This window comes from Erinaceus europaeus, unplaced genomic scaffold, assembly GCF_950295315.1.
Source record: "Erinaceus europaeus unplaced genomic scaffold, mEriEur2.1 scaffold_701, whole genome shotgun sequence".
In the NCBI taxonomy this organism is placed as follows: domain Eukaryota; kingdom Metazoa; phylum Chordata; class Mammalia; order Eulipotyphla; family Erinaceidae; genus Erinaceus; species Erinaceus europaeus.
In genome coordinates, this window is record NW_026647874.1 from 32,643 (window position 1) to 60,500 (window position 27,858).

The window sequence follows — 27,858 nt, forward strand, 5'->3', positions numbered from 1 at the left end:
TCCCCGGGCGCCGTCCCCTCCCTGCGCGGGCGGGGGGCTCGGGTGGGGCGGGGCGGGCGGGGCGGGGCCTGGGCGGCTCGGCGGGGGTCCCCGCGGCCCCGCCCCCTCTAGGCCCCGCCCCCGACGTCACTGATTTGCATGAGGGGAGAGGCGGCGGCCAATCAGCGGCGGAGCAGCTCCCGCGCGCCCGCTCGCCATGGCAACCGGAGCATCATCCTCGCATCAGTGGTACCCGGGATGGCGAAGGCGGGCGTGCGCGGGGCGGCGGGAGGGGGGCTCTGCCCGGCGGAAGGAGCCCCGGGCGCCCCGCCAAACCCTCAGGCCGCTGCTGGGGGTGAGGCGTGAGCTCCCTCTCTCTAGTCTCCCTTGTAAAGCAGGGCCAGCCCCCATCACGTGTCTCCTCCTCTCTGGCAGCAAACGCTTCTTGGCTCACCCTCATCTCAGGTGATTCCGCTTAGCCTTTAGGTTTAAAAAAAGAAAAGCAAAACAGAAACTCCGGCACGCTGCTTTACTGTTTTAAAGATTTATTTATTTATGAGACCGAGAGACCCGAGCATCAGTCCAATATCTGTTGTGCCTGGCACGCGAGGCCTGCCCAAATGCTGCGCTCTTATCGCGGAAGAAGAAAGAAGAATTAGAGGACAGGAGACAGCTCAACATGCAGGCAGTTGTCGGTTTGAGCTCAAAAGTTCCCCTGCATGCTGAGGGGAGCAGAACTCCAGGAGTGGGGGTCTTCCTCCTCATCTCTCTCCCTCTACTCTCTCTCTCTCTCAAACACACACTTACTCTGAAATAAGATGCACGGGGGAAACTTGACCCAGGTAAATTTGACTTGCACATGTTTAAGGCTTCAGCTCTGCAGAAATAAATAATACACTTGGTATATTCTGTATTTAGGTGTTTTTTCCTGCCCCGCCCCTGGTTGGTTGGTTTTTGATTAGTGGGGTTTTGCTGCTTTGGGTGAACGTTTTCAGATAGAAAGGCAGAGGGGAGGGAATCCCCAGGGAGACAGCATAGTGTTGATGCACAAAGACTTATCTGCCTGAGGCTCTGAGGTCTCAGGTTCAATTCTCCAGCACCACCATCAGTCAGAGCTGAGCACTACTCTGTGCCCCGGCCAGCAGGGCGGTGAGCAGGGGCTAGCAACCCAATGAGACCTGAAATGATAGGGACAAGAGACGCGAAGAACGAGAGCAAGTCAAGTTTCTGATCAAGCTCTAAATTTTATTGTGACCACAGGCATTATAAGGCTTTGGGGAAGGAGGGGGGAAGTGCTAGAGGAGGAGGAGGGGGAGCAATCTTCAAAGGGGGAATGTTCCTTGCAACATACAATGGATGAAATCATGTTTGCTACCACAACTATGTGTTGTGTCACTGTTTCTGATAAATGGTCTACCTGAGGGGAAAATGGCCTGCCCAGGGGGAAATGAAACTTGTCTCGAGGGCTTCCATTGTTTCAAAGCTAATCATCTATCAAAGCAGAGAAATGGCTCCTGGCATATCCTCCCTTTGTTATAATTTTAAAATTGAGGCAGGCAATGTGGGTAAGGAGCAGAGACCCTGACAGCAGGTTTGGTGGGCTTAACCAGAGGAGGGAAGTATTGACCTGAATCCTCCCGCGGGGTGGGTGCAAAACCAACCTTCCCGCATCTTATAAGGCTCTTGGTGTCTTTTTGGGGAGGGGAGGCAGAGCCACAGTTTCTAGGGAAACAATTTTTGTTGCTGACACCAACCTCCATGCAAATCAGGTTTGCTTCACGGGGGACTCAGAGGCGGACAATAGGGTCCTCCCCCTGCAGTGCTTTGCCTTACACCCCTTACTGGTGTCCTTGCCCTGCCAAGGTTGGATGTCTCGATGCATAATTCTGAGTTTTATGCCATCCGAAAAGGGGGTCTGTCATCCTCAGGTTCAGCCAGGCCTCTGTCAGCCAAATCAAGTCTGTGATAATGTATTTGCAAAGGTTTTAATGCCAAGGAGTCAATCTGCCGTTTTATAAAATCAGTAATCTTATTAAAAATAAAGGGTCCTAAGGTAACCATTAACAAAAGACTAATAAGGGTCTCATAAGGGGCTCTGTAGTGACTCAAGACTATTTGTGGTGGAGTCTATAACCTGTTGTAATTTGTCAGAAAATTCATGGGAGGAATATATAGAGTGTCCTAGCATGCCACCAGCAAGTCTAAGGGAAGCAGTCAGTGGATGTGATGTCCAGGGGAAGAAACACAGCACATCTGGTCTTCTGGTCAGCGCCAACTGATGAAATTTTCTTCTTCTGGTCAGCTGTGGAACAAGCAAAACTAGGAGGCAAGGACCAGGTAGAGAAGAATTGACATGAAAATATAGGATGGTGTTTATCAAAACACAGAGGAGGTGCATACACATTAGAAGTCAAGGTGAGGTTCCTTGAACATTGAGGAATATTTTGAGAAAAGTGAGCAGTCAATAAGCATGCAAAGATGAAGTCAGCAGTGGTAGGTCAGCAGAAAGAGAAGACTTGGATAAGCTGGTGAGGTTAGCTGGGCTATATACTGCCATGGCGTCCTTTGTGGTAAGGACTTGCCAACAGGGACTCTGTGGATTTTGCAAGAGCAGTGTCATCCACCATAATAAAAGGAAAACAAACATGGACATCCAGTGTTGAAAAAAGAGAAAAAGAATATGTCTCTATGACTGGAAAAGTGTGTGGCTTTGTCAATGAGATATAATAAATGGACAATTTGAATTTTTGTAAATATTAAAAAGATTTAGTATGTTACTTCATTGACACTTTAGCCAACTGAATACTGGAGGGTGCATTACCCTTCCTTTTTTTATTATTAATTAAGCTTAAGGGTTTTAGTTTTTCTTGTTTGAGCTGTAGCCCACATAAATTTAGAAAAAATATCAACTGAGAAAAAAAAGTTTTTTTTTTTGTTTACTAAACATGGGCAGGTGAATTACATCAATCTGTCAGAGAGCATTGGCTTTTATCAATGGAGATTAATCTTAAAAGTCTGAATAGCAAGATCTTAATTAAACAATGTAGGAGCCAGTAAAGTGCTCTTACTATGGCAGGTCAAGCGTTATAATTTTAAGAGGCTTGTAAAAAAAATGATAAAAAAATTTTAGGATATGAGTGACTTTAGGAGTCATCACACACCCATAAATAAAAAATTAAAAATGTTTAGTTTTAAATCTTACCATATGAGCAGTCAGTTCTTCATGTGCAGATGTACCTATAATTATTTACTTAGGGAGAGAACTTGTACCAAGTTAATTGATGATCTTATGGTTAGAATTGACTTGAGGTTTTTTCTGTGATTTTAGAAGGCTCTTTATTAGAATATACCAATATGTTATAGAAAGTCAATACCTAATGTGTTGACATGATAAAATATTTACCATTTTTTAGCATTATTTTAAACTGATTAGACAGTTTAAGTACACTGTTATACCTTTAGTTTACTAAGATCTTTACTCATCACAAGGCTATCATGAGTAAGCATAGATATAAAACTCTTAATAGATTTTGTTCCTTAGAACTCTAATATGGCAACTTAAAAGGCTAAAATAAAACCTCATAGTTTAAATATTCAAAATATTAATTTTGTTAAATCAGGATTTGCCAAAACAAATCTTCTATCAGACCAAAAACACAATGTATTACCTTAATTTATCAAGAATAAACCTCTGGCAGTGTCTTAAAACAAACCAGATAATTTTTAAAAGCAGAAAGATATAAAGAGGAAAACCAGCGCAAGAGCCTCTGGCATGTAAATAATTAACATAATTATTGTGTTACCTTTTACTAACCCAAGCCAGTTTTGCCTGTTTAGTTGAGAAAGTATTTTAAAAGCTTTTTTTTTTTTTTTTTTTGAAATCACTTAAACAATTTTAAGTAAAATGTTAAACTTTGTTTGTTAGGATCTTTGTTTATCACAAAGCTATCACACCCTTAGGGCAGCTATGAACAAGGGTGGGTACACAACTTAATTGATCTTTCACTTTGATTTAGATAGGTAACTTAAAAAGCTAAGATAAACCTTAAAGCTGAAATGTTAAAATAAATTTTTTACTGTTAACATTTATTTCAGATGACCATTTTACACTAAATAATTTTGTTGAATCACATCTGTTGAATAAAAATTTATCAGGCCAGGAATAGCACGTTTAACCCTTTATTTTTTGGCAAGGCCACTGCTCTACACTGACTGGGTTATTAGAAAGTCAGTTCAAGGATGGAATTAAATTAACAAACAGTGGCAGTTGATATTGAGGTGCTGGTAATATCTACAATTTTCACAAGAGTGAGAGAGACTACAGAGGCATTTTACCATGCATAGATATCTCAGAAAATCTTTTTAACTAATGAATTGATGGTGATATTAGCTATCAGAAGGACGAAACTGTCCTATATTTTACTCTGGTAAAGGTGTGCCAACTCTATGAGTCTGGATCTTTAAAACCACATTTAGCTTAACTAAATCTTATTTAAAACTTAAAACAAACTTTACTTAGGGGTTAACACACATTAATGAAAACAAGGTTAGCACAGACTTAAAACATACATTCTTGGTGAAAGGAAAATTTTCCCTTTGAAAAACCGCTTTTGGTTTTTGGATTCCTAACTCACAGACTCCCTACCCCCCCCCCCCCCAAGGAGGGGCCTTTGTGGCTTAGGGGAATGATTGACTGACTGAATTTGCCAATCTGTGGAGCAGGGGCTCTGTGCCATGATTGGCTGCGAGGGCGGAACAGGCGGGCTTAGTTTACAGCCGCTGCGCAGAGAAAAATTTTTGAAATTCTTTTTCTGGGCTAAGGTACATTTTACAGTTTTAAAGAAAGTGGTCTAATCAGTATTATTGGCCAAGTCAAGGACCGGAGCACAAAACGGAAGAGCGTAGGTGTTAGGGCTAGCCAGTTTGAGCCTGGCTCCGAGTAACAGGGAAAGCCAAAACCGGGTTTGATTTGGATGGTTTAGTTTTAGCTTTAGTTTTAGGGATTGGGTTTAGGTTTTTTGGTGAGGCTAAAAATGTAAGCTCTTCTGTGACTGCAGCTATTTCTTTCATTAATTGAAGCTGCTCTCTCCGGTCAGCAAGGACCTTGTGGAGGGTGGAAATTCCTGTAAGGGCTCCTGAGCATGCCCTCCTGACGGAGGGGTTGTCAAGGAGAGGGTCAGGCTGGAGAGTGGGAGCATGGATATAGGGAGGGGGATTAAAGGGAGGAGGATACCAATCAGGATTGTGATATTTGGCAGCCTCTTTTTCTAGCAAAGTCTCATCCTCCACGGGGAGTGCTTCAGGAGAGGGGTTCTGTGGGAGGTTTTGTAAAACTGGATAATGGCGGGGGAAAGAATGCTGGGTTTCTTCCTCATGTGAATTAGCAATAGGAGGGTCAATAAAGGGAACTTTAGTAAGTGAGGAGGGACCTGTAGGGAGGGAAACAGGGCTTTTACTTTCATCGGGTGCTGGGAGGCTTTTATTTTGACTGGGTACCGGGGGATCAAGATCAATAATCACAGAAGGGCATGGGGATGGGGACTTTGTCCTGGACGGAGGACTAGAAAGTTGCCGGAGGACCTTTTCACCCTCTGTAATAAGGTTTTTAATATCAGGGTGATTATTATAGATTTTTGAGATATCATTAATTAAATTCCAGTAACAAAAGGCAGAAACAGGTACACGTTCAGGACCAAAAGACTGATAGTGATCATTAAGACAGTCACCAATTCTCCTCCAACGTTTCTCATCTATAGTGCCTTCCTGGGGGAACCAGGGGCAAATATTTCCAATATAATCTAAAAACTTCTTTAATTCTTTCTTTTTAACCCTAGTTCCTCGTGTCTTGAGTGACTCCTTGAGTCCTTTAATGAATAAATCTTGTTTGCTAAATTCATGTCCCATGGTTTTGCTTACCTCAGCCGCTGTGACACTCTTCCCCAGATGCGACTCACGGGCGGGTATTTCCGTGGCGATCTCTGCGAGTCTGCGTTACCCCCCTCGGGCTGCGGTGACTCTGTGAATTCGGGTAGGCCTACCCCCTCGATCAGCGGAGTTTCTAGGTCCAGAAGGCTTCTTTGCCCCACGCTCGGGCGCCAGAATGCCCCGGCCAGCAGGGCGGTGAGCAGGGGCTAGCAACCCAATGAGACCTGAAATGATAGGGACAAGAGACGCGAAGAACGAGAGCAAGTCAAGTTTCTGATCAAGCTCTAAATTTTATTGTGACCACAGGCATTATAAGGCTTTGGGGAAGGAGGGGGGAAGTGCTAGAGGAGGAGGAGGGGGAGCAATCTTCAAAGGGGGAATGTTCCTTGCAACATACAATGGATGAAATCATGTTTGCTACCACAACTATGTGTTGTGTCACTGTTTCTGATAAATGGTCTACCTGAGGGGAAAATGGCCTGCCCAGGGGGAAATGAAACTTGTCTCGAGGGCTTCCATTGTTTCAAAGCTAATCATCTATCAAAGCAGAGAAATGGCTCCTGGCAACTCTGGTCTTTCTATACCTTTCTCTCATTAAAATAAAAAGAAGCACCTAAGCAAAGGACTCTGGGATTGGGGAGAGTTCAGGCCCTGGAACATGATGTCAGAGGACCTAGAGGGGGCTGAATTGTTATGTGGAAAACTGAGAAATGTTATACATGTCTAAACTACTGTAATTAATTTTTTGTTACTGTATTTGATTGTTGACTATAAACTGTTAATCCCCTGATGTAAATTAAAATAAATAAATACAATATTAAAAACAGATAAAAGAAGAGAAAGGGGTAGGTGTGGCATACTCAGAAAGGCCTCCACCAGGTCTCCACCTGTGGAGTGAAAGCTTCAGGAATGCTGGGACAGTTCTGTAGGTGTCTCTCTGTATCTCTACATTAAAAAACTGTCTTTAACTTTCAATAAGTTACTCAGTGTTGTTATTCGCTTATGAAATGCTTACCAGATTACTTCGCTGTCATTTTATTTGGTTTGTTTTAATTTTTTAATTATATTTTTATTTATTTTAATTTTAAAATTATTTATTTATTGGATAGAGACTGCCAGAAGTCAAGAGGGAAGAGGGTGACAGAGAGACAGCTGCAGCCCTGCTTCACCATTAGCAAAGCTTTTCCCTACAGGTGGGGACTGGGGGCTTGAACCTGGGTCCTTGCTCATTGTAACATGTGCGCTCAACCAGGTGTGCCACCACCTGGCCCCCTATTTGGTGAGTTTTTAATTTCCATGAGTTATTGGGAGTCAGGCGATAGCACAGCGGGTTAAGCACACGTGGCGCAAAGCACAAGGACCGGTGTAAGGATCCCGTTTGAGTCCCCTAGCTCCCCAACTGCAGGGGAGTCGCTTCACAGGCGGTGAAGCAGGTCTGCAGGTATCTGTCTTTCTCTCCCCACATCTGTCTTCCCCTCCTCTCTCCATTTCTCTCTGTCCTATCTAACAATGACGACATCAGTAACAACAATAATAATGAAAAACAACAAGGACAACAAAAGGGAAAATGTATATATGGGGCCTGGTCCTTGCACATGTGTGATTTCGCTATTCCTGGAACAACTTTCTCATTAAGTTAAGGGGGGGAGGCAGAGAATAAGAGACACCACAGCACCAGACCCCATCTCCCACCATTGCTATTGTGCTACCTGCCCTGTGCAGCTGCCAGGGCTCAATCCATGCCTCTGAGCCTGTGTCACGGTACTTGCCTTCAGTTCGGGGGAGTCTCCGTTGTGGGCCCTTCATGATCAGGACCCCCCTCCCCCCTTTGGTGAGGTCTCTGTAGCCAGAGATGCTGGAGGCGCTCTCGGACGACAACCCCTCAGAGCTCACTGCGGATGAGGCGCTGGACACTGAAACATGAGGTCACGACTTCAATCCCTGTCAGCAATTGTATCTGGTTCTTCCTCTCTTGCCTCCTATCTCTATCATTAATTAATAAATATAATCTTAAATAATAATCTTAAATTCATAATAAAAATCATTTTCCCACAATGTAGAAAAAGTTGTATTAAAGTCAGGGTGGAAGCTGCCTCTTAGCTGCATCTGGTGAATAAGCAGGACGTTCATTAAGGCCTTGAGGATCCATTTCCACAAGGGGAATGAGAGGAAGCAAGGATGGGTGGAGGGAGAAGACAGCTTGTGTCACACAGATCCCACAGGGCATCTGTTGGCCTCCAGACAGTTACTGCACGAGAGCCATCTCTCTGTCCTATCAGTAACAACGCCAATAATAACTACAACAATAAAACAAGGGCAACAAAAGGGAATAAATAAATATAAAAATAAGCTGTTATAATTTATTTTAATTTTTAATATTTATTTTCCCTTTTGTTGCCCTTGTTTTTTATTGTTGTCGCAGTTATTGTTGTTATTGATGTCGTCATTGTTAGATAGGACAGAGAGAAATGGAGAGAGGAGGGGAAGACAGAGAGGGGGAGAGAAAGACAGACACCTGCAGACCTGCTTCACCGCCTGTGAAGAGACTCCCCTGCAGGTGGGGAGCCGGGGTTCGAACAGGGATCCTTATGCCGGTCCTTGTGCTTTGCGCCACGCATAACAAAGTTTTCTAGGCTTTATGTTACTTGATAGGACAGAGAGAAATTGAGATCCATGGGGGGTAAAGAGGGAGGGAGTGAAAGAATGAGAGAGGGAGAGAGGGGGAGGGAGAGGAAGAGAGAGAAAGAGAAACACTTGCAGCCCTGCTTCACCATTTGTGAAGCTTTCCCCCTGCAGGTAGGGGTTGGGATTTGAACCTGGGTCCTTCCCATATTGATGCACTTGACCAGGTGTGCCACCTCCCAGCCCCTATCATAAACGTTAGGAGGGTTGGGGAGGTGGCTCAGTGGTAGAGCACTGGACTTGCATGCATGAGGTTTCAAGTTCAATCACAGCACTCATATGCCTGAGTTGAGTGGTGCTCTGAGCTCTCTCCCTCTCCCCCCACATATACATGCTTTTAAATCTTGTGAAAACTTGTTTCTCCAATACCAAAATATCCACACATTTTTATTGTCTTTATTTATTGGATAGAGACAGCCAGAAATTTGAGAGGGAAGGGGGTGATAGAGAGGGAGAGAGACAGACATCTTCAGCACTGCTTCACCACTTGCAAAGCTTTCCCCCTGCAGGCGGGGACCGGAGTCTCGAACCTGGGTCCTTGTGCACTGTAACATGTGCACTCAACCAGGTGCGTCACCACCAGGCCCCAATCTCCACACTCATGAACTAATTTTGGTGGTTACTCTGTGTCCCTGGAAACAAATGGTATTGCTGTGTTAAAATGTATCTGTTCAATATTTTACTTAATATTCTCCTGTTTCCATCTCCTCTACTGCTGTTGTAGTTTATTTTGTATCTTTTTTTTTTTTTCTTTTTCCTCCTCCAGGGTTATTGCTGGGCTCGGTGCCTGCACCATGAATCCACCGCTCCTGGAGGCCATTTTTCCCCCCTTTTGTTGCCCTTGTTGTAGCTTCGCTGTGGTTATTATTATTATTGCCCTGTTGATGCGATTCATTGTTGGATAGAACAGAGAGAAATGGAGAGAGCAGGGGAAGACAGAGAAGGGGAGAGAAAGACAGACACCTGCAGACCTGCTTCACCGCCTGTGAAGCGACTCCCCTGCAGGTGGGGAGCCGGGGGCTCGAACCGGGATCCTTACGCCGGTCCCTGCGCTTTGCGCCACATGCGCTTAACCCGCTGCACCACCGCCCGACCCCCTTATTTTATATCTTTAAAGTCATTTTCTTCCATGCTGTTGTCTTGCTCAGAGATGACTAACGCTTGCATTTGTCAGTCATCTTTCATGTTCCCCTACTTCTCTCTTTACGGCATTTCTTAGGACTCTGGGACTGCAGAGTTCTCTGAAGCAGAAGCCGGGCTTCCCGGTGCTGGTGCTGGTGCTGGTGTGTGCTGGTTCCACCCTGCACGGCGTCTCCTTATGCTCAGCCCCTCGGTCACTCAGTGACACTGAGTTCAGCCTTCAGCTTGAATCCCACCCAATTAAGAGTCCTGTGCTAGATAAACTGCTTATAATTTCAAAATGTATTTCACTAGCATGAGAGAGAAGAAAGAAGGGAGGTGGGTAGAGGGAGATCCAGGGCATCACTCTGGCAATATGCTATCAAGGATCCAGCGTGGACCTCGTATTTATTTATTTATTTATTTAGTGCCTCCAGGGTGATTGCTGGTGGCCATCTTTTCCATTTTTGTTGTTGTTGGATAGGACAGAGAGAAATGGAGAGAGGAGGGGAAGACAGGGGGGAGAGAAATATAGAAACCTTCAGACTTTCTTCACTGCTTGTGAAGCGCCCCCCCCCCCCCGCAGGCGGGGAGCTGGGGGCTCGAACCAGGATCCTTGGACTCCAAACTATGTCTGCTTAACCCGGTGCACTACCGCATGGCCCTCGAACCTCATGTTTTAAACCCAAAACCGTCACCATTACATCACTTCCTAGGCAGCAGCTTATATATAAATTAGTTTATTTATTCCCTTTTGTTGCCCTTGTTTTATGTTGTATTTATTGTTTTTATCGTTGTTGGATAGATAGGACAGAGAGAAATGGAGAGAGGAAGGGAAGTCAGAAATGGAGAGAGATGGGGAAGAAAGAGAGGGGGAGAGAAAGACAGACACCTGCAGACCTGCGTCACCACCTGTGAAGCGACTCTCCTGCAGGGGGGGAGCCGGGCTTAAACCCGGATCCTTACGCCGGTCCTTGCACTTTGCGCCATCTGCGTTTAACCCGCTGCACTACCGCCCGACTCCCATAAATTAGTTTTAATCAAGTTCTTTTTTCTTAATTTTTAAAATATTTTATTTATTTACAAGGAAGATAGGAGGAGAAAGAACCAGACATCACCCTGTTACATGTGCTGCCAGTGATTGAACTCGGTACCTTTCGCTTGAGAGTCCAATGCCTTATTCACTTTAGCTACCTCCCAGACCACTTAATCAAGTTCTTTTATCCATTTTAATTACACAGAATATATAACAATAGCTCTATAACCTAGGACAGGGGAGGGAACCTGCCACTTGCCTTGGGTTGGCCGATTGGATAAAACGTTGATTCTCTGCTCTGTGACATGTGCACTCTACCAGGTGCACCACCTCCTGGCTCCACACGCTCAGTATGTGTGACACACCCGGCTGCAGGCGTCTCTCTCTCTCCCTCACTCTTCATCAATAGAGAAAAAAAAAAAAAACATGAAAAAACAAAGGCCCAAGGAATGGAGGCAGCATGTAGGCACAGAGCCCCTGTAACCTTGGGGGAAAACAAACAAAAAGCCCAGCTTCACGGGAAATGCGCCAGAGTGGACATGAGACAATTTGCTTAGTTTGGGGCCAGTCGGTGGTGCACCTGGTTAAGTGCGTATAGTACTAAGCACAAGGACCCAAGAAAGGACCCGGGTGTGAACCTCTGCTCCCCACCTGCATGGGTTTGATTCACAAGCAGTAAAGCAGGTCTGCAGATGCCTCTCTCTCTCTCTCAATCTCTCTCTCTCTCTCGTGGTTGCCTTTGTTATTGTTGGACAGGACAGAGAGAAATGGAGAGAGGAGGGGAAGACAGAGGGGGAGAGATAGACAGACACCTGCAGACCTGCTTCACCGCCTGTGAAGTGACTCCCCTGCAGGGGGGGAGGCGGGGGCTCGAACCTGGATCCTTAGGCTGGTCTTTGCGCTTCGTGCCATGTGCGCTTAACCCGGTGCGCTACTGCCCAGCCTCCAATGTCTATATTTCTCTATCCCTTTCTTTCTCTCCCTCACCTCTCAATTCATCTCTGTCTTAGCAAATAAAAAATGGGAAGGGGGGAAGTTGAGAGGTGGTGCAGCGGGTTAAGCGCACACAGTGCAAAGCGCTAGGATCGGTGCAGGGATCCCGGTTCAAGCCCCCCGGCTCCCCACCTGCAGGGGGGTCGCTTCACAGGCGGTGAAGCAGGTCTGCAGGTGTCTTTCTCTCCCCCTCTCTGTCTTCCCCTCCTCTCTCCATTTCTCTCTGTCCTATCCAACAACGACATCAACAACAATAATAACTACAACAACAAGGGCAACAAAAGGGGAAAATAAATAATAAGAAAAAATATATATAAAAAAGAAGTTCTGGGATAATATATTCCATAGGATACAACTCTGCCACCAGAAGGGACGATATTGTGTCCTTTGGGATGAAATAGATGGAACTGGAGGTGATGATGCTGAATGACACAAGCAACGCCATGAAAGACAAAGACTAGCTGATGGCTTTACTCATCCATGGAATCTAGACATTTGATACACATGGACTTGAAAGAGAAGGAGGAGGAGGAGGAGGAGGAAGAGGAGGAGGAGGAGGAGGAGGAGGAGAAAAAACAGCAGCAGCAGCAGTAGCAACCAAACTAAGACTTGTGAGAAGTCTGGTGGTTCTCTGGAGGCGGGAGGGTGGAGACACAGAGCTCTGCTGCTGGGTGTGGTGTGTAACTAGACCCTGTAACCTCACAGCCCCGTAATCACTATTCATCACAAATAAAAAAAAATTAAAGTTTTCAATCATTGAGAAATGCAAGTCCTTCCATGGCAGGGGATACCAGCTGCTGCTGTGAGAATCAGCAAGGTGTGTGGACATTCACATTTTAAGAATCTTGTTACTGTTGAATGTAAAACATTAATTCCCCAATAAAGAAATAAAAAAAAATCTTGTTGGAAAATTTGCACACAAAATGGCTGCTTCTAAAGAGGCTTTATGGGGCCGGGTGTGGCGCACCTGGCTGAGCTCACACGTCACAGTGCACAAGGACCCAGGTTCTTGCCCCCAGTCCCCACCTGCAAGGGCAAAGCTTTGTAAGTGGTGAAGCAGCTCTGAAGGTGTCTCTGTCTCTCTCCCTATCACCCCCTTCCCTCTCAATTTCTGGCTGTCTTTATCAAATGAATAAAAAAGATAAAAACTTAATTTAAAAATTTCTTTTTTTTTTTTTCCCCTCCAGGGTTATTGCTGGGCTCGGTGCCTGCACCATGAATCCTCCGCTCCTGGAGGCCATTTTTTCCCCCTTTTTGTTGCCGCCTCGTTGTGGTTATTATTGCCATTGTTGACGTTGCTTTGTTGTTGGATAGGACAGAGAGAAATGGAGAGAGAAGACAGAGGGGGAGAGAAAGACAGACACCTGCAGACCTGCTTCACCGCCTGTGAAGCGACTCCCCTGCAGGTGGGAAGCTGGGGGCTCGAACCGGGATCCTTACGCTGGTCCTTATGCTTTGCGCCACCTGCGCCTAACCTGCTGCTCTATCGCCTGACTCCCTCAAAAAAGATTTTCAAGACACCAGCGAGGACAGGGAGACCTGTCATTGCCCTGACCTGCTCAGCTCCAGCGGACGGTGGCAGCAGGGACCGAACCAGGGGCCCAGGCATGCAAGTCCTGAGCCTGGTGTTGAGCAGGTGGCCCCACCTTCAGTCTTCCTGCAAGGGGAACCTGCTTGGCACCCTAGGGCAAGAGAGCAGAGTCCAAGCCTTAGGCTCCCAGGACCCAGTTCAGGCCTGCCCCCTGCCGGTCCCTGTGAGCACTGCAGGTCCGGGGCTCCGAGCCTGGCTGGGCCCCGCCATGCCTGCGCTTAGCTGGGGGTGGGCTGGAGGCCTTGCCCTGCCAGAAGTCTGCCCCGGTCTGGTGGTGCCCTTCGGGGAAGCCCTCCTGCTCAGGGGTCGAGGGGTCAGAGCACTGGCCGGGAGAGGGCAGCATGGCTCTGCTACACGGTGCCCGGGCATAGGCCACCCACCAGTCGGGGCTGCTCTCCATTCCCTGCCGGCCTCCCAAGCTGCTGCTTGAAGGCAGGTGGGGGGCGGCAGGGCTGGGTTTTGGTGGGTGGTGAGCAGTGCCGGGGGCCGACTACTTCAAGTGGAGAGTCAGCCACAGGGTTGGACACATGCTCTGTGCCACTTGTGTGAGGGTCACATGCACTGTCGTGACAGGAACCAACCCAAAGTGGGAGGAGTCTGAGGGAGGAGGGGTGGCCTGGGGCCTTGCCTACACCTCCTTCTGGCACTGTAGTGACGGAGAGACCAGAGTACTGCTGTGCCACTCGCATTTTGGACAGACAGGGAGATACTGAGAGGCGTGAAGGAGACAGAGACTCCTGAAGCCCTGCTTCACTGCTTGTGAAGCTTCTTCCCTGCAGGTGGACTTGAACCTGGGGCCTTATGCACTGTGATGTGTGCATTCAACCAGGTGAGCCACCACCCAGCCCCTAACTTTTCTTTCTTTGGATAGAGGCAGAGACAGACACCACAGCATCAAAGCTATCCATGTAAACTATCTCACCATCTCATCTTTAAAGATTTACTACATAAGGGAGTCGGGCGGTAGCGCAGCGGGTTAAGGACATGTGGTGCAAAGTGCAAGGACCGGTGTAAGGATCCTGGTTCGAGCCCCCGGCTCCCCACCTGCAGGGGGGTCGCTTCAAAGGTGGTGAAGCAGGTCTGCGGGTGTCTGTCTTTCTCTCTCCCCTCTGTCTTCTCCTCCCTTCACTTCTCTCTGTCCTATCCAACGACAACATCAATAACAACAATAACTACAACAAGAATAAAAACGAGGGCAACAAAAGGGAAAATAAATATAAAAATTTTTAATCTATAAAAATATTTATTCCTAAGAAACAGAGGGTGAGGGGGAAGAAACAGCCTCACATAGGGTGCCAGGGATCAAACTCAGAATCTCATGCTTTTAAGACCAGAGCTCTCGCCTCTGTGTCAACTCCCAGGCTCCTGCTCCATCACTTGGGATGCTTGCCTGCAGGGCCAGAGAAAACTTGGGCTCAGCGCGCACTCCACAACAGGCTGTCTCCCTGGTCAGTTTTTTAACTCTGCGTATGAGGGTGTGGGGGTGGGACAGGGCCTCGAGCATGTGATCCCACTGCTTCTAGGCCAGTGTTTTCAATCTTACTTAATTCCTTTTGTTGCCCTTGTTGTCTTAACTGTTGTAGTTATTATTGTTATTGATGTCGTCATTGTTGGATAGGACAGAGAGAAATGCAGAGAGGGGAAGACGGGAAGACAGAGAAAGACACCTGCAGACCTGCTTCACCGCCTGTGAAGTGACTCCCCTGCAGGTGGGGAGCCGGGGGCTCAAATTGGGATCCTTGAGTCGGCCCTTGCGCTTTGTGCCACCTGCGCTTAACCCGCTGCGCCACTGTCTGATTTCTGTTTTCAATCTTCTTACTGAGAAGAAAGCTGCTCTGCCCCCATGGAGAAGCCCTGGTGTTGTGATGGTCTCCTGGGATGTGGTGACTCAAGCCGGGCTCCGCACACAGTGAGGTGTGTTCCCTGACAGTGAGCTATCTCCTAGGCGCACCCAGCCCGTTAACTTTACCATTGTTTTATATTTATTTATTTTCCCTTTTGTTGCCCTTGTTGTTTAACATTGTTGTGGTTATTGATGTCGTCGTTGCTGGATAGGATAGAGAGAAATGGAGAGAGGAGGGGAAGACAGAGAGGAGGAGAGAAAGACAGACACCTGCAGACCTGCTTCACCGCCTGTGAAGCGACTCCCCTGCAGGTGGGGAGCCGGGGGCTCGAACTGGGATCCTTACACTGGTCCTTGCACTTTGTGCCAACTGCGCTTAACCTGCTGCGCCACAGCCTGACTCCCTAATTTTATCATTTTAAGAGAGTGGAAAAAGGACACAAACTACTGACTGCTCCACCATTCAGAGTTCTTCTATTAAAGTTTAAACTTTATTTATGTGATAGAACACAGAGACATCCAGAGGGAGGGATATAGAAAGGGAGAGAGACAACTGCAGCATGGCCCCACCACTCGCGAAGCTTTCCCCCTGCAGGTGGGGGCCAGGGGCTTGAACCTGGGTCCTTATGCATGGTGATACATGCACTCAACCAGGTGTGCCACCGCCCAGCCCCCAGTCACAGAGCTCTACTTGGCTTGTCTTTGTGGCTCCCACCTGGTGCTGGGGTTTGAACCCAGGGCCTCAGGCAGACTCGACACAGCTGGGCAGGCCCCCGGCCTGGTTCTGAGGTTGGTTATGCCAATTGTTTACTGTGTTTGAGCCAGGAGCAGGAGCATACAGTTTCACTGCTCGGGGCCATTTTCATTCAGAGAGGGGGAGACACCACGGAGGGGAGCTTGCCCTAGTGCCGTGGCACTCCCGTGTGGTGCCCGGGCTCCAGGCCTGCTGTGTATGCCCTGCCCAGTGAGCTCTCTTCAGCTCCCAGTCAGAGGAGACACAGCGCGTGGCTCTTCCATCCACAGCACCTCTGGGAGCCTGCCATGCGGCCTGTCACATGTGTGTGTCTCACCTGTCGAGCCCCCACCTCACTGCAAGGGCTCTAAGTCATCCCCCACTTGCTGGAAGTGACTGGGCGGGGGGCCTTGGGCTGAGCTGAGAGCCGAGAGGCAGGAGCTGTTTGGGGACACACCAGCGCTGTCTCCGTCCCCACCCTCACCCCCCCTCCCCCGGGACGATGAGGTGCTCACAGCAGAGTCCAGTCACCGGAGGAAACGCCACGTCACTCTTTATTGGGCGCCGGCTCCCACCGGCCTTTTCCCCTGGCACAGGGGTTCTGTCCCCGACCGGCGGGGCTGGCTGCTACTTGGGGGCCAGGCCACCCCCAGGCTCCAGGCCACCTCCCTCTCCTGTGCCTGCGGCTCCTGTCACCAGTGGTCAAACTCCTCGTTGCAGTAGCCGACACCAATGGGCTCCGCCTGGACACCCCGCCTGGTGGTGGGGGGGGCAGCAGGTGACTGGTTGCCTCCAGGCCCCCTATGCCCTGTCCCTGCAGAGCAGCAGCGGTGCCCACACACTGCCCAGTGCCCCCGTGACCCTCAACGCTGTGAATGTGGTGGCAGAGGTGCCATGCAGTCTGGCACAAGGGACGTGTGTGTGTGAGAGAGTATGTGTGTGACTGTGTATGTGATTGTGTGTGTGTGTCTGTGTGTGTGTGATTGTGTGTGTGATTGTGTCTGTGTGTGAGACTGTGTGAGAGTGTGAGTGTGTGGGTTGTGTGTGATTGTGTGAGTGTGTGTGAGACTATGTGAGTGTGTGGGTGTGTGCCAGAGTGTGTGTGCGTGTGTGTGCGTGTGTGTGTGAGACTGTGTGTGTGTGGGTATGTGTCAAAGTGTGTGATTGTGAGTGTGTGTGTGATTGTGTGTGAGTGATTGTGTCTGTGTGTGTGTGATTGTGTGTGAGAATGTGTGTGTGAGAGTGTGAGTGTGTGGATGTGTGTGAGTGTGTGTGTGTGTGGGTGTGTGTCAGAGTATGTGAGTGTGTGAGTGTGTGTGTGTGTGTGTGTGTGTACACACACAGCGTCTGTCACTCTCCAGCCAGCTTCTTTGTACTTCTGTGTGGGGTGGTGGGGGTGGGGGTCTTCCCCTGGAGCTGGAGCACTGCCTTGACCCAGTCACACACAGCAAGGCAGGCGTCCTCCCTGCGAGTGCTGAGTGCCCCTCGCCCCCCTGGAAGTTCAGGGCTGAGCACTCAGGCTGCCAGGCAGGAAGAGGGAGAGGGAGCCCAGAGTCCCTAAGAGCCAGCCAGCAGGTATGGTGCAGACCTACTGGGCACGGGCTGCTCCAGGAAGAGACACTTTACATAGGGCTGGGGGCCATGGGGCCGGGGGTCAGGGGACTGTGGGGGCATGAAGCCAGGGGGTCAGGGGCCAGAGGGCTAAGGGGACAGGGAGCAGGGGGGCAGTAGGGTACAAACTCATGGCTCTGGCTGTGGCCAGCTTGAGGTCAGCCTGGCATCGTGTGGCCCAGGCACATGAAGGGCTGCTCTGTGCCTCGGTTTCCCGAGATAGGGAGGGCACCCTCCCCACCACTGAGCAGAGCTATAAGGCTGAGAGGATCACTCCACTGAAGGCACCCATGCTGACCAAGTTTCAGAGTCCAGCCTGCTGGCCTGGTCACCCCCTCCAGGAAGGCTCCTAGCCTGCTCACCTCAGCAGCTCACAGCGGAATCTAGCCAGACGAGAGGATGCGAAATCCAGGTCTGCCACCTGGCTGGCACTCCACAGCCGCTCGGCCACGGCACTGGCCCTGGGCCTGGGGGGGCACACACCTGCTCACCCACCTGCTCCCCCAGGCATGGACCCCTAGCCCATAGCCTCTGGTCTGCTCACCCCCCTCCCCGGAGGTGGAGGAACAGTTAGTTCTGTGGGAGGAGTTGGGAAGGGGTGCTGCGTCTGCAGGGAGCCCCGGCCTGTGCCCCGGAATGCTCACCACAGCCGGGGGACCAGGTTGGTGCTGTCCACGTACTCGCCCCACATGCAGGCCTCTCCACCGATCACCAGGGCCTTCTGCTCAGCGGTGCCTGAGGGCAGAGCCAGGGCTGCTGGGGCAGGTTCTAGGGCCAGGGGCCCAGGCTCTGCTGGGGGGGTGGACCCCAGGATCCCCTATGGGGGAGGTAGGTTCTTCTATGGGAAGGCAGCCAGGCTCCTCTGGGGTTGGGGGGCTGGGGCTCCTCTGCTGGGGGGTCAGGCTTTTCTAAAGGGAAGGGGACCCCGAATTTCTCTGCTGTGGGGGGCTAGGGTTCTGCTGGGGGTGGGGACCCTGGATCCTCTACTGGGGGGGGCTGCTTCCTCTAGGGGAGGGAGGGAGGCTGGGTTTGTCTGCTGGGGGCAGGCTGCTCCACAGGAATGGTGGAGGCCCAGGATCCTCTGATGTGGGGGCCCGGGGCCTTCTAAGGGAAGGCAAGAAACTGGGGCTCCTCTGCCGGGGGCGGGGTGGTCTGGGCCTCCTTCGCCACCCTGGCTCCCCAGTCCCGCCTGCCCGGTCACCTTCGAAGGCCAGCGGCTCCACCTTGTAGGCGGCCTGCCAATCGGGGCCGTAGCTGATGCGGTTGAGGTACCAGGGTGCGGAGAGCAGGGCTCGGAGGCCGGCAGCCGTGATCAGCTCCAGCTCCTTCAGGTAAGGCACCGGCACCTCCTCCCGCCACACCTGCACGATGGTGTCTGGCTGGATCTGGGGGCGGGGGTGTGAGGGGATGTCTGGCCGGGTCTGGGGGTGGGAGTGTGAGGGGGTGTCTGGGGGCGGGGGTCGTGGGGGTATCTGGCCGGGTCTGGGGGTGTGAGGGGATGTCTGGCTGTGTCTGGGGGTGTGAGGGGATATCTGGCCGGGTCTCGGGGTAGGGGTGTAAGGGGGTGTCTGACCGGGTCTGGGGGTGTGATGGGGTGTCTGGCCAGGTCTGGGGCGGGTGTGTGAGGGGATGTCTGGCCGGGTTGGGGGTTGAGGGGGTGTCTGGCCAGGTCTGGGGCGGGTGCGTGAGGGGATGTCTGGCCGGATTGGGGGTGTGAGGGGGATGTCTGACCTGGTCTGGGGTTGTGAGGGGGTGTCTGGCCAGGTCTGGGGTGGGGATGTGACGGGATGTCTGGCCGGGTTGGGGGTGTGAGGGGGATGTCTGACCGGGTCTGGGGGTGTGAGGGGGTGTCTGCCCGGGTCTGGGGGCAGGGGTGGGAGGGAGTGTCTAGCCGGGTCTGGGGGCGGGGCTGTGATGGGGTGTCTGGGGGTAGGGGTGTGAGGGCGTGTCTGGCCGGGTCTGGGGGCTGGGGTGTGAGGGGTGTCCAGGCAGCTGGCCCAGTGGAAGTGGCCTCGCAGAGCAGGCTGGGCTGACCAGAGGAACTCACCTTGACTTTGTTGTCAAACACCTCCTGCCAGACCACATAGCCCTTGTCGTAGGTGGACACAATGTCCAGCAGCCTGGGACGGAGGGGGCAGCTCACCCTGCGGGCCCTGGACCACTGCCCGCACCCCCTCCGGGGTGGACGCTGCCCCCCCCGCCCCCACCCCTGCTCACTCCTGGATGTAGAAGGACTCCAGCCGCCTGAAGTCATCTCCGAAGCCGGTCTTCTTCATGAAGGCCTGGATGTCGGGGTTCGACTTCCTGCAGCCCGAGGGAAGAGGGTGACATGGGCACGGGGACTATCACTGGCCTCCTCGGCTTCCTCTGTCCTCCTGGAAAGCCTGCCCCCCGAGGTGCATGGGGTCCCCCCAGGGTGTTGCCAAGGGTGAGGTGAGCCGGGCTCCTCTCCCCCAAACTGGGCCTCCCCTTGGGGTCAGTGCCCCATGCCACCGTCACGGGCACCCATGCTCACCCCCCCAGAAGCCCCGGCTCCTCTCTCCCTGGGTACGAACCTCACGCCCCTGCACCGGGAGGGGCTGCCTGTCCTGGGGTCCCTCGCGAGCTTCCCTCCAAAGCCTGGTCCTAACTAGGGAGCTCTGCCTGGACCCCCGAGAGCCCCAGGAAGCCGGGGGCGGTGAGGACGCTCACCAGCAGGTGAAGTCCACCTCGTCACCACCCAGGTGGAGGTAGAAGTCCGGGAAGGCTGCGCTGACCTCCAGGAAGAAAGTGTCCATGAACTCATAGGTGCTGTTGAGGATGGGATTCACTGGCCCAAAGGTCCCCGAGGGCTGTGACCCCGAGTAGCAGCTGGTCAGCAATCCGGGGACACCTGAGTGCAGACAGCCAGAGTGTTGCCGGCCCCAGACAGGCACACGCCCGGGGGGACTGCCACTCACAGGCATCGCACACCGGGAAGAACGCGCCAGCATGGGGACACTGGCCGTCACCGGCATTCGGTCACAGCCTGAGACACGTGGGCGGTGGCTGGCTCAGTGGGTGGAGTGTAGGCCTTGCATGCCTGAGGCTCCAGGCTCCACTCTTAGCGCCATGTGTGCCAGGGCAGTGTCCTGGCTTCTCGCTGTCCCCAACTTTCCTCTATCACAGGGTCTGAAGTCACAATCGGGAGGCGGGCGGCAGCGCAGCGGGTTAAGCCCACGTGGCGCCAAGCACAAGGACCGGCGTGAGGATTCCAGTTCGAGCCCCGGCTCCCCACCTGCAGGGGAGTTGCTTCTCAGGCGGTGAAGCAGGTCTGCAGGTGTCTGTCTTTCTCTCCCCCTCTCTGTCTCCCCTCCTCTCTCCATCTCTCTCTGTCCTGTCCAACAATGACATCAATAATAACTACAACAATAACAACAACAAAACACAAGGGCAACAAAGAGGAGAAAAGCAAATTAAAAAAAAGTCGCAATCTGGGTCCGTGTGGGGGAGCAGCTGGTTGGATGCACACACTGGCATTCAGAGTCTGTTGCGGCCCCTTCCCCACCCCCACCTGCAGGGGAGAAGCTCCCCAAGTGGTGAAGCAGGGCCGCAGGCGTCTGTCTCCCTATCACCCCTCCCCTCTAGCTGGCTGTCTCTATTCAATAAACAGATAGCGACAACAAAAATTTTAAAAAGATAAAATAAACAGGAGTTACCATCAGCCTTAAAGACACAGCAGCACAGCTTCCTCCAGCGCAGTAGGGGCTGGGCTTGGGCTGGGCCACGTGAGGGCAAAGCACCACTGTCCATGTGGTGGGCCGCTTACTCGCTTCCTTTTCATTTATTTCAGATACAGAGAAATTGAGAGGAAAGGGGAGAAAGAGGGAAAGAGAAAGAGACCTGCAGGATTGTCTCAACCCTCGTGAAGCTTTCCCCCTGCAGGTGGGGGCCGGGGGTTTGAACCCGGGTCCTTACGCACTGACACGTGTGACTCCGCAAGCTGCGCCCCCACCTGCTTATTCTATGAGCAGCAGACAGGGGACAGCACTGAGCTTTGGCACTTGAGCAGGGCCCCGAGCCGGGCCTCAGGCCTGCGGTGCTGCATGGGACAGGCCGGGCCGCTTCTCTCCTGGCCCCAGCGCCAGGCTGCCGGCTACGGCACTCCCACGGCGTGCACTCTACTGGGCTGGGCCTAGGTGCCCCCTCACCTGGCCCCCAGGACTGGGTATGGCCCGGGGTGTCGAACTCAGCCAGCACACGGATGCCACGGAGCCGTGCGTACTCGATCACGTCCTTCACGTCCTGCGTGGTGTAGACGTGCGTGATGGGGTTGTAGGCGCCCTGGGGGTGGAGTACGGGCCTTCAGGGCCAGGCGGGCGGCAGCGGGCAGCGCGGCACTGGCCCTCCCTGTGCCTGGCACCCACCTTCCTGGTGAGCTGCGGAAAGGTGAGGCTCTCGTAAGGGAAGGAGGGGTCGTCCACCACATGCCAGTGTAGCACGTTGAGCTTGTTGTAGGCCATGGTGTCCTGGGGGCCAGAGCCACGCTGAGCCGCCCGCGCTGGCTGGGTTCCCCCGGGGAGGGGTCCCGGCCCTGTCCCTAGCATCGCCAAGCCTATGGGCGGCAGCCTCCACCTCTCTCTGGGGCTTTCGGGGGCGGGGACATGGCCCAGAGGTGGCCCCCCAGGCTTGCTTTACAAGGAGGCTATCTCTCCCTGACCTCACAATCTCAGCGCCACTGGGCCGAGGACCCCTGGACCACCTCCTCTGTCCCAAGGGCCTGGACTCTCTGGGCCGTGGCCACGGACTAGATGGCAAATCCAGTCATGGGTCCCCGCTGCAGCTCCCAGCTCCCCGTCCTCGGGACCGTGGGTACCAGTGTGTCCAGGATGGTGGACACAGGCAGGAAGTGGCGAGAGGTGTCGAGCAGGAGGCCCCGGTGAGGGAAGCGGGGGAAGTCCTGGATCTCCGTCTTGTTGATGAAATACTGTGGGTTGCAGGGCACAGTGTCAGGGCAGAGAGCCCCCTCAGACCCCCAAGGCCACAGTGGCCAGCAGCTAGCGGTGGGGAGGCCCAGGCCCACACACCGCTCCCTGTGCATCTCGTGTCCGGCAGCGTGAGCTGGAGCTGACCACGCACAGCTGCTACCGTGGCCAGAGCTGTCCGCTGTCCAGACAGTCTGCTGAGTGGGGCCCTGTGGGGACCCTGAGATGCACCTGCTCTCGTGCACCACGGGCAGCCCTCAGCATCTAGTCTCCACTGTCTACCGGCAGCTGCTCCCTGAGCTGAGGGGACCTCGTTTCACCCCGTCCCCAAGTCCACGGCACGGTTTCAAGCCCAACTGCTCTCCCATCTCCAGGAGCCTACTCCTTTTCCAGGTTCTTATCTTTTGAAGAGCTGTTAACTGGTTTTGAGAGTGTGCGATGGGCAGAGGGGCCAGAGCACTGCTCAGCTTGGGCAGAAGGTGGTGCCGGGCGTTGAACCCACAACCTCAGGGCCTCATGCAGCCAAGCTGGTGGTGCTCTGAGAGGCCGAGCCACCTCCCAGGCCGCTTCATCTGTTTGCTCTCTGTAAACGGCACGCAGTTGGTGGTGGCAATACGACAGATCGCACTGGCTTATTTGATGGAGCGAGCTCCCATTCTCGGTGGGGGGTGACAGCGTCCCCCTGAGCTGCGGCCCCTCCAAATTGGGCTCAGTGCCTGGCAAGGCGTGCACCTTACCCAGGGAGCCAGCTCTCTGGTCCAACACTGTTGTTGGGAGACCAGGGCGGGGCACAGGGGGGTCCTGGGGAGCACGGACAGTTTTCACGGAGGTCACAGCACTAGGAGCAGGGCAGAGAACCCGGGAAAGGTGACAGAAGTCTCCGTCAGGTAACCTCACCTGTTGGCTTCAGTGGGCCAGCGGAAGGCTGGCCAGGTGTGACGTAAGAGGGGTATTAGAACAAGAGGGCCTTGCATGGAAAGGCTTTTCTGGACTTAGTCCAAATGTCCTCGGGAAGCCTGTCCCCCCAGCTTTGACTCTAACTTCGCTTCCGCACGAGTCCTGCGCCAGACCCGACACAGGACAGATTTACAAGCTGCACGTCCGTCCCGTGTCTTCTCTTGAACTTTTCCAGTGAAACCCACGCTGGACCCGCGAAAGGGGACTGTCTCTCCCCTCACCCCACCCACGGGGACACTGGAGTGCGCTGTCACTCTCCCAGCAGAGTCCAAGCTTCTTTCCCCAGGCGCTCAGGAGGATCTAGCACTCTCCCTCGAGTGCCGCTCACCCCTCCGGGAGCCCCACTCACCGAGCCCTCTGGAGTCCTCCACACCAGCTGGCTGAATGTCTCCAGGCCTGGACGGGTGGAGGAGAGGCAGACAGAGGCACCTTCAGTGCAGGGCGGGCCTGCAATGTATGTGGGGTGGGGGCAGCACCCTTCCTCCACCCCACAATTGTTCTGGGGAGGAGGTGCCCCTCCTAGGAGCTGCCAACCCTCGAACCCTCCCACTGTCCACAGAGCATGTGGAGCCCGGAGCCTGGAGGGCTGGCTGCGCCCGGCTGCCCTGCCCCACCCCGAGTGCCCCCGTTACCTCTCAGGGCTCCCCAGACCGTCTGAGAGATGAGGAGACATTGCTGGTCGTTGATAGTCAGGGTGTCTGCAAGGACAGAGTGGCCCCCCGGTTCTGGGATCCCATGCGAATCAGGATTAAAATGTGGGGGCTGGGGCTGGGGCTGGAAGGGGCAGGGGTCAGATGCCAGAGCTGAACCCCAGCGTTGCTTCTGTCCAGTGACATTCTGCTACTCTCTCTCCCCATCCCTCCCTCCCTAGCTAGCTAGCCAATTTTTTAAAATGTTTATTTTCCCTTTTGTTGCCCTTGTTGTTACTGATGTTGTTGTTGGATAGGACAGAGAGAAATGGAGAGAGGAGGGGAAGACAGAGAGGGGGAGAGAAAGACAGACACCTGCAGACCTGCTTCATCGCCTGTGAAGTGACCCCCCTGCAGGTGGGGAGCTGGGGACTCGAACCAGGATCCTTATGCCAGTCCTCAGCTAGTCAATTTTTTTAAACTTGGAAATAAATAAAGTAGGGAGCCTGGCAGACGGCTCCTGGGGCAGGTGCATTCCTGGTGTGGGGTGGGATCTGGGTCCAGCATCACGGGACAGGAGGGGGCTTGCAGGAGGCACCGTGAGGCTGTGGCATCTTGCCGTCTCTGGCCTCTCCTGCTAAGTGCAGAGTGAATGAAACCTGTCAGGAGCCAGCACTAGGTCTCGAGTCTTTCACCTTGCCCCCTCTGTCTCCCCCTCCCTCCCTTCCTTCATTTTTTTTTTTTTGCCTCCAGGGTTATTGCTGGAGCTCGGTGCCTGCACTAGGAATCCACTGCTCCTGGAAGCTATCCCCCCTCCCTTTTTGTTGGCCTTGTTTTATCGTTGTTGTGATTACTGTTGTTGTTAATGATGTCGTCATTGTTGGATAGGACAGAGAGAAATGGAGAGAGGAGGGAAAGACAGAGAGGGAGAAAAAGACAGACACCCGCAGACCAGCTTCACCACTTATGAAGCCCCCCTCCCCGTTGGGGATCTGGGGGCTCGAACTGGGATCCTTACGCCGGTCCCTGTGCTTCGTGCCAAGTGCACTTAGCCCACTGCGCTACCACCTGACCCCTCCCTATTTTGCCACTAGGGTTCTGGCCTGGGGTTTGGTGCCAGCACTGCAAATCCATCACTCCTGGGATCCATTTTTTTCCTTTTTCTGTATTTTTATTTGATAGGAAAGAAATTTAGAGGGGAGGGGGGAGATGAGGGACAGAGAGAGACAAGAGACCCCTGCAGCCCTGCTTACACACTTGTGATGCTTCCCCTGCAGGTGAGCAGCAGGGGCTCAAAGCCAGGTCCCTGTGCTGCTAATGTGCGCTCTATCCGGTGCAGCCCAGCCCAGCCCAGCCCAGCCCCACAGCTTTCATCTTTCAGAGACATCCTGAGAGTTTAGGACACCCCCGGGGCAGGTCAGAGAGGGGGCTAGAGCCCCGGGCTGGGGTCCTGGCAGCCGTGTGCGCTCTGTGGACACCACCACCTATGGGCAGCTCCCCCCTGGAAACACGGACCCCTGTGGAATCCAAGCAGGAAGTGGGAGGCTGCCGAGGGCCAAGGTGTGGGGGGGTAGGACCCCGGTGCCACCTGCCCTGCCGGGAGCTCCGAGGTGCAGTCCACAGAGTGCTCCATGTGGTGCTGGGGAGGGGCCCGGCCGGGCATGAGGCAGGGCTGTGCTCTGCCCTTGGAGACCGTCAGCCCCTCCTTGCCTCCAGCTGCTGCGGCCTCTGGCAGGAATGTGAGTAAGAGCCTGGGGCTGGGGCCAGAGCGCACCCTGTCCTGCACGCATGGGGCCCAGCTTCACGCCTCTGGCCGTCACCCTGGGATGATTCCCAAGCGGCTGCGGGGTCTCTTCTTCTGTCTTCTTCCCCCGTCTCTCTCTGTCTCTCCATCTCTACCTTGAAAAACAAAACACTGAACCCTTCAGTAAGCCTTGAGTCCTGCAGCTGCAGAGCACGGCTGAGGCGTGGATGCCCTCATCCGGGAACCAGGAAGTCCGCGACCGTCCCCGCTGAGGGAGTGGACGCAAAGGGCCGGGAGCGCCCCTCTCCCCATCCATGGAGACTGGCCGAGAGTGAGCGGTGGGGACGGGCCACTTACAGTTCTCCTTCGACTTCAGGGTGGGAAAGTCTCCACAATCAGGCTCGGCCACGAAGACCAGCAGCTCCAACTTCTGCCGGGCCTTCTTTCCTGCGGGGCCAGAGGCACACGCTCAGGTGGCCACCTCCAGAGGAGCCCAGGCCAAGCCCAGCCCGTGCAGTGCTGACCCTTCGGCTGGCGGGCCCCAGGCCAAGGGGACGGAGGGTCTCCGGGGGCCCGGCACTGCCTATGGCCTGCCAGCCCACCCAACCTGGGGAAAGATGGTGGCTGACGGGGCCAGGCTCTGCATTCTGGGCGCCCCACGTGCACTGAGCTCCTGCTCCCACACCCAGCACCTGCGTGTAAGATGTGCTCAGGGGAGCTAGCAAGCAGGCTGCTGGTCTGCACACTGTGCTGGTTTTATTCATTCATTTTTTTAAAAATTTTTTTTAAATATTTATTTTATTTATTTATTCCCTTTTGTTGCCCTTGTTGTTTTATTGTTGTAGTTATTATTGTTGTTGTCGTTGTTGGATAGGACAGAGAGAAATGGAGAGAGGAGGGGAAGACAGAGAGGAGGAGAGAAACACAGACACCTGCAGACCTGCTTCACCTCCTGTGAAGCGACTCCCCTGCAGGTGGGGAGCCGGGGTTCGAACCGGGATCCTTCTGCCGGTCCTTGCGCTTTGCGCCACCTGAGCTTAACCCACTGCGCTACAGCCCGACTCCCAATTCATTCATTTTTAATGGTGAGAAATACAGAGAGGGAGAGAGGGAGAGAGGGAGAGAGAGAGAGAGAGAGAGAGAGAGAGGAGTGAGAGAGCCCCCCCCAGCCCTGCTCAGCTCTGGCTGCTGGTGGTGCTGGGATTGAACCTGGGGCTTCAGGAAGGACAGTCTGTTTGCAGAACCGTGATGGCCTGACCCTGAACTTTTAATAAAATATATTTTCTTATTTTAATTAGAGATACCACCGCCCTGCTCAGCTCTGGCTGCTGGTGGTGCTGGGATTGAACCTGGGGCCTCAGGCAGGAGAATCTTTTGCAGAACCATGATGCTGTCTCACCCGCCCATAAGTAAACTCTGCAATATTCTATTTATTTATTTTAAGAATGTATTTGTTTATTCATGAGAAAGATAGGAGGAGAGAAAGAACCAGCCATCACTCTGGTCCATGTGCTGCCGGGGATCGAACTAAGGTCCTCATGCTTGAGAGTTTAGTGCCTTAGCCACTGCGCCACCTCCCAGACCACTATTTATTTATCTTTAATGAAGCAGAGACAAAGGGATTAAAGCCCTGCTCAACTCTGGCCGACGGTGGCGCTGGGATTGAACCTGGGACCTCAGAGCTTCAAGCAGGAGAGTCTTTGCAGAACCATGATGCTGTCTCCCCTGGCCTGTCTGTTTTAATTTGTTTTTCATTCTTTTTATTTTTTGGCAGTCTGGGAGGGGATGCAGTGGCAGAGCAAAGGAATTCTGCTCACGGAGTCCTGAGCCTGGTCCCCGGCACGGCAGGCACCAGGCCCACTCCGGGTCAGCCGCCCCCACCGCCACACCGATGTCCCCAGCATCTCAGTTGGGGGAATCCCCTGCCATCTTGTGCCACTGTGCCCCAAGCCCCTCAACCCAGGCCTCCATCCTCGCCCATATCCCCTCTCCTCCAAGCCACCACGGGAGGGTAGGGCAGTTCCTTCTCTCATCCGGGGCTGAGTGCAGGCAGCAACCCCCTCCTCACGCCAC

General features: G+C 53.0%; 1 protein-coding gene across 3 annotated transcripts; it reads right to left on the reverse strand.

The window, feature by feature from the left end:
* Positions 1 to 16,428: 16,428 nt before the first annotated feature.
* HEXA (hexosaminidase subunit alpha) lies at positions 16,429 to 26,244 on the reverse strand. Of its 3 annotated transcripts, XM_060184475.1 has the most exons (13): positions 26,143 to 26,244; positions 24,045 to 24,110; positions 23,762 to 23,808; positions 22,347 to 22,457; positions 21,898 to 21,999; positions 21,682 to 21,814; positions 20,204 to 20,384; positions 19,730 to 19,816; positions 19,560 to 19,632; positions 18,714 to 18,897; positions 18,157 to 18,247; positions 17,875 to 17,979; positions 16,429 to 16,657 (listed from the first exon to the last, which is right to left on the reverse strand). In XM_060184475.1, exons 5-13 carry the CDS (start codon positions 21,991 to 21,993, stop codon positions 16,594 to 16,596), a joined length of 1,014 nt encoding a protein of 337 aa, XP_060040458.1. In that variant the 5' UTR covers positions 21,994 to 21,999; positions 22,347 to 22,457; positions 23,762 to 23,808; positions 24,045 to 24,110; positions 26,143 to 26,244; the 3' UTR covers positions 16,429 to 16,593. The 3 variants fall into 3 exon arrangements, with proteins under 3 accessions (XP_060040458.1, XP_016049970.1, XP_016049971.1); XM_016194484.2 differs by lacking the exons at positions 23,762 to 23,808; positions 24,045 to 24,110; positions 26,143 to 26,244 and having other exon boundaries at positions 22,347 to 23,745; XM_016194485.2 differs by lacking the exons at positions 19,730 to 19,816; positions 23,762 to 23,808; positions 24,045 to 24,110; positions 26,143 to 26,244 and having other exon boundaries at positions 22,347 to 23,747.
* Between the last annotated feature and the right edge of the window lie 1,614 nt (positions 26,245 to 27,858).

Excerpts from the sequence above, each read along its gene's own strand:
- HEXA (XM_016194484.2), bottom strand. The coding sequence starts at position 22,571 with ATGCACAGGGAGCGGTGTGTGGGCCTGGGCCTCCCCACCGCTAGCTGC. Across the intron at positions 18,898-19,559 it reads TGTTTGACAACAAAGTCAAG|ATCCAGCCAGACACCATCGT; the intron begins GTGAGTTCCTCT and ends CCCCGCCCCCAG. Across the intron at positions 17,980-18,156 it reads AACCTGGTCCCCCGGCTGTG|GCCCAGGGCCAGTGCCGTGG; the intron begins GTGAGCATTCCG and ends GTGCCCCCCCAG.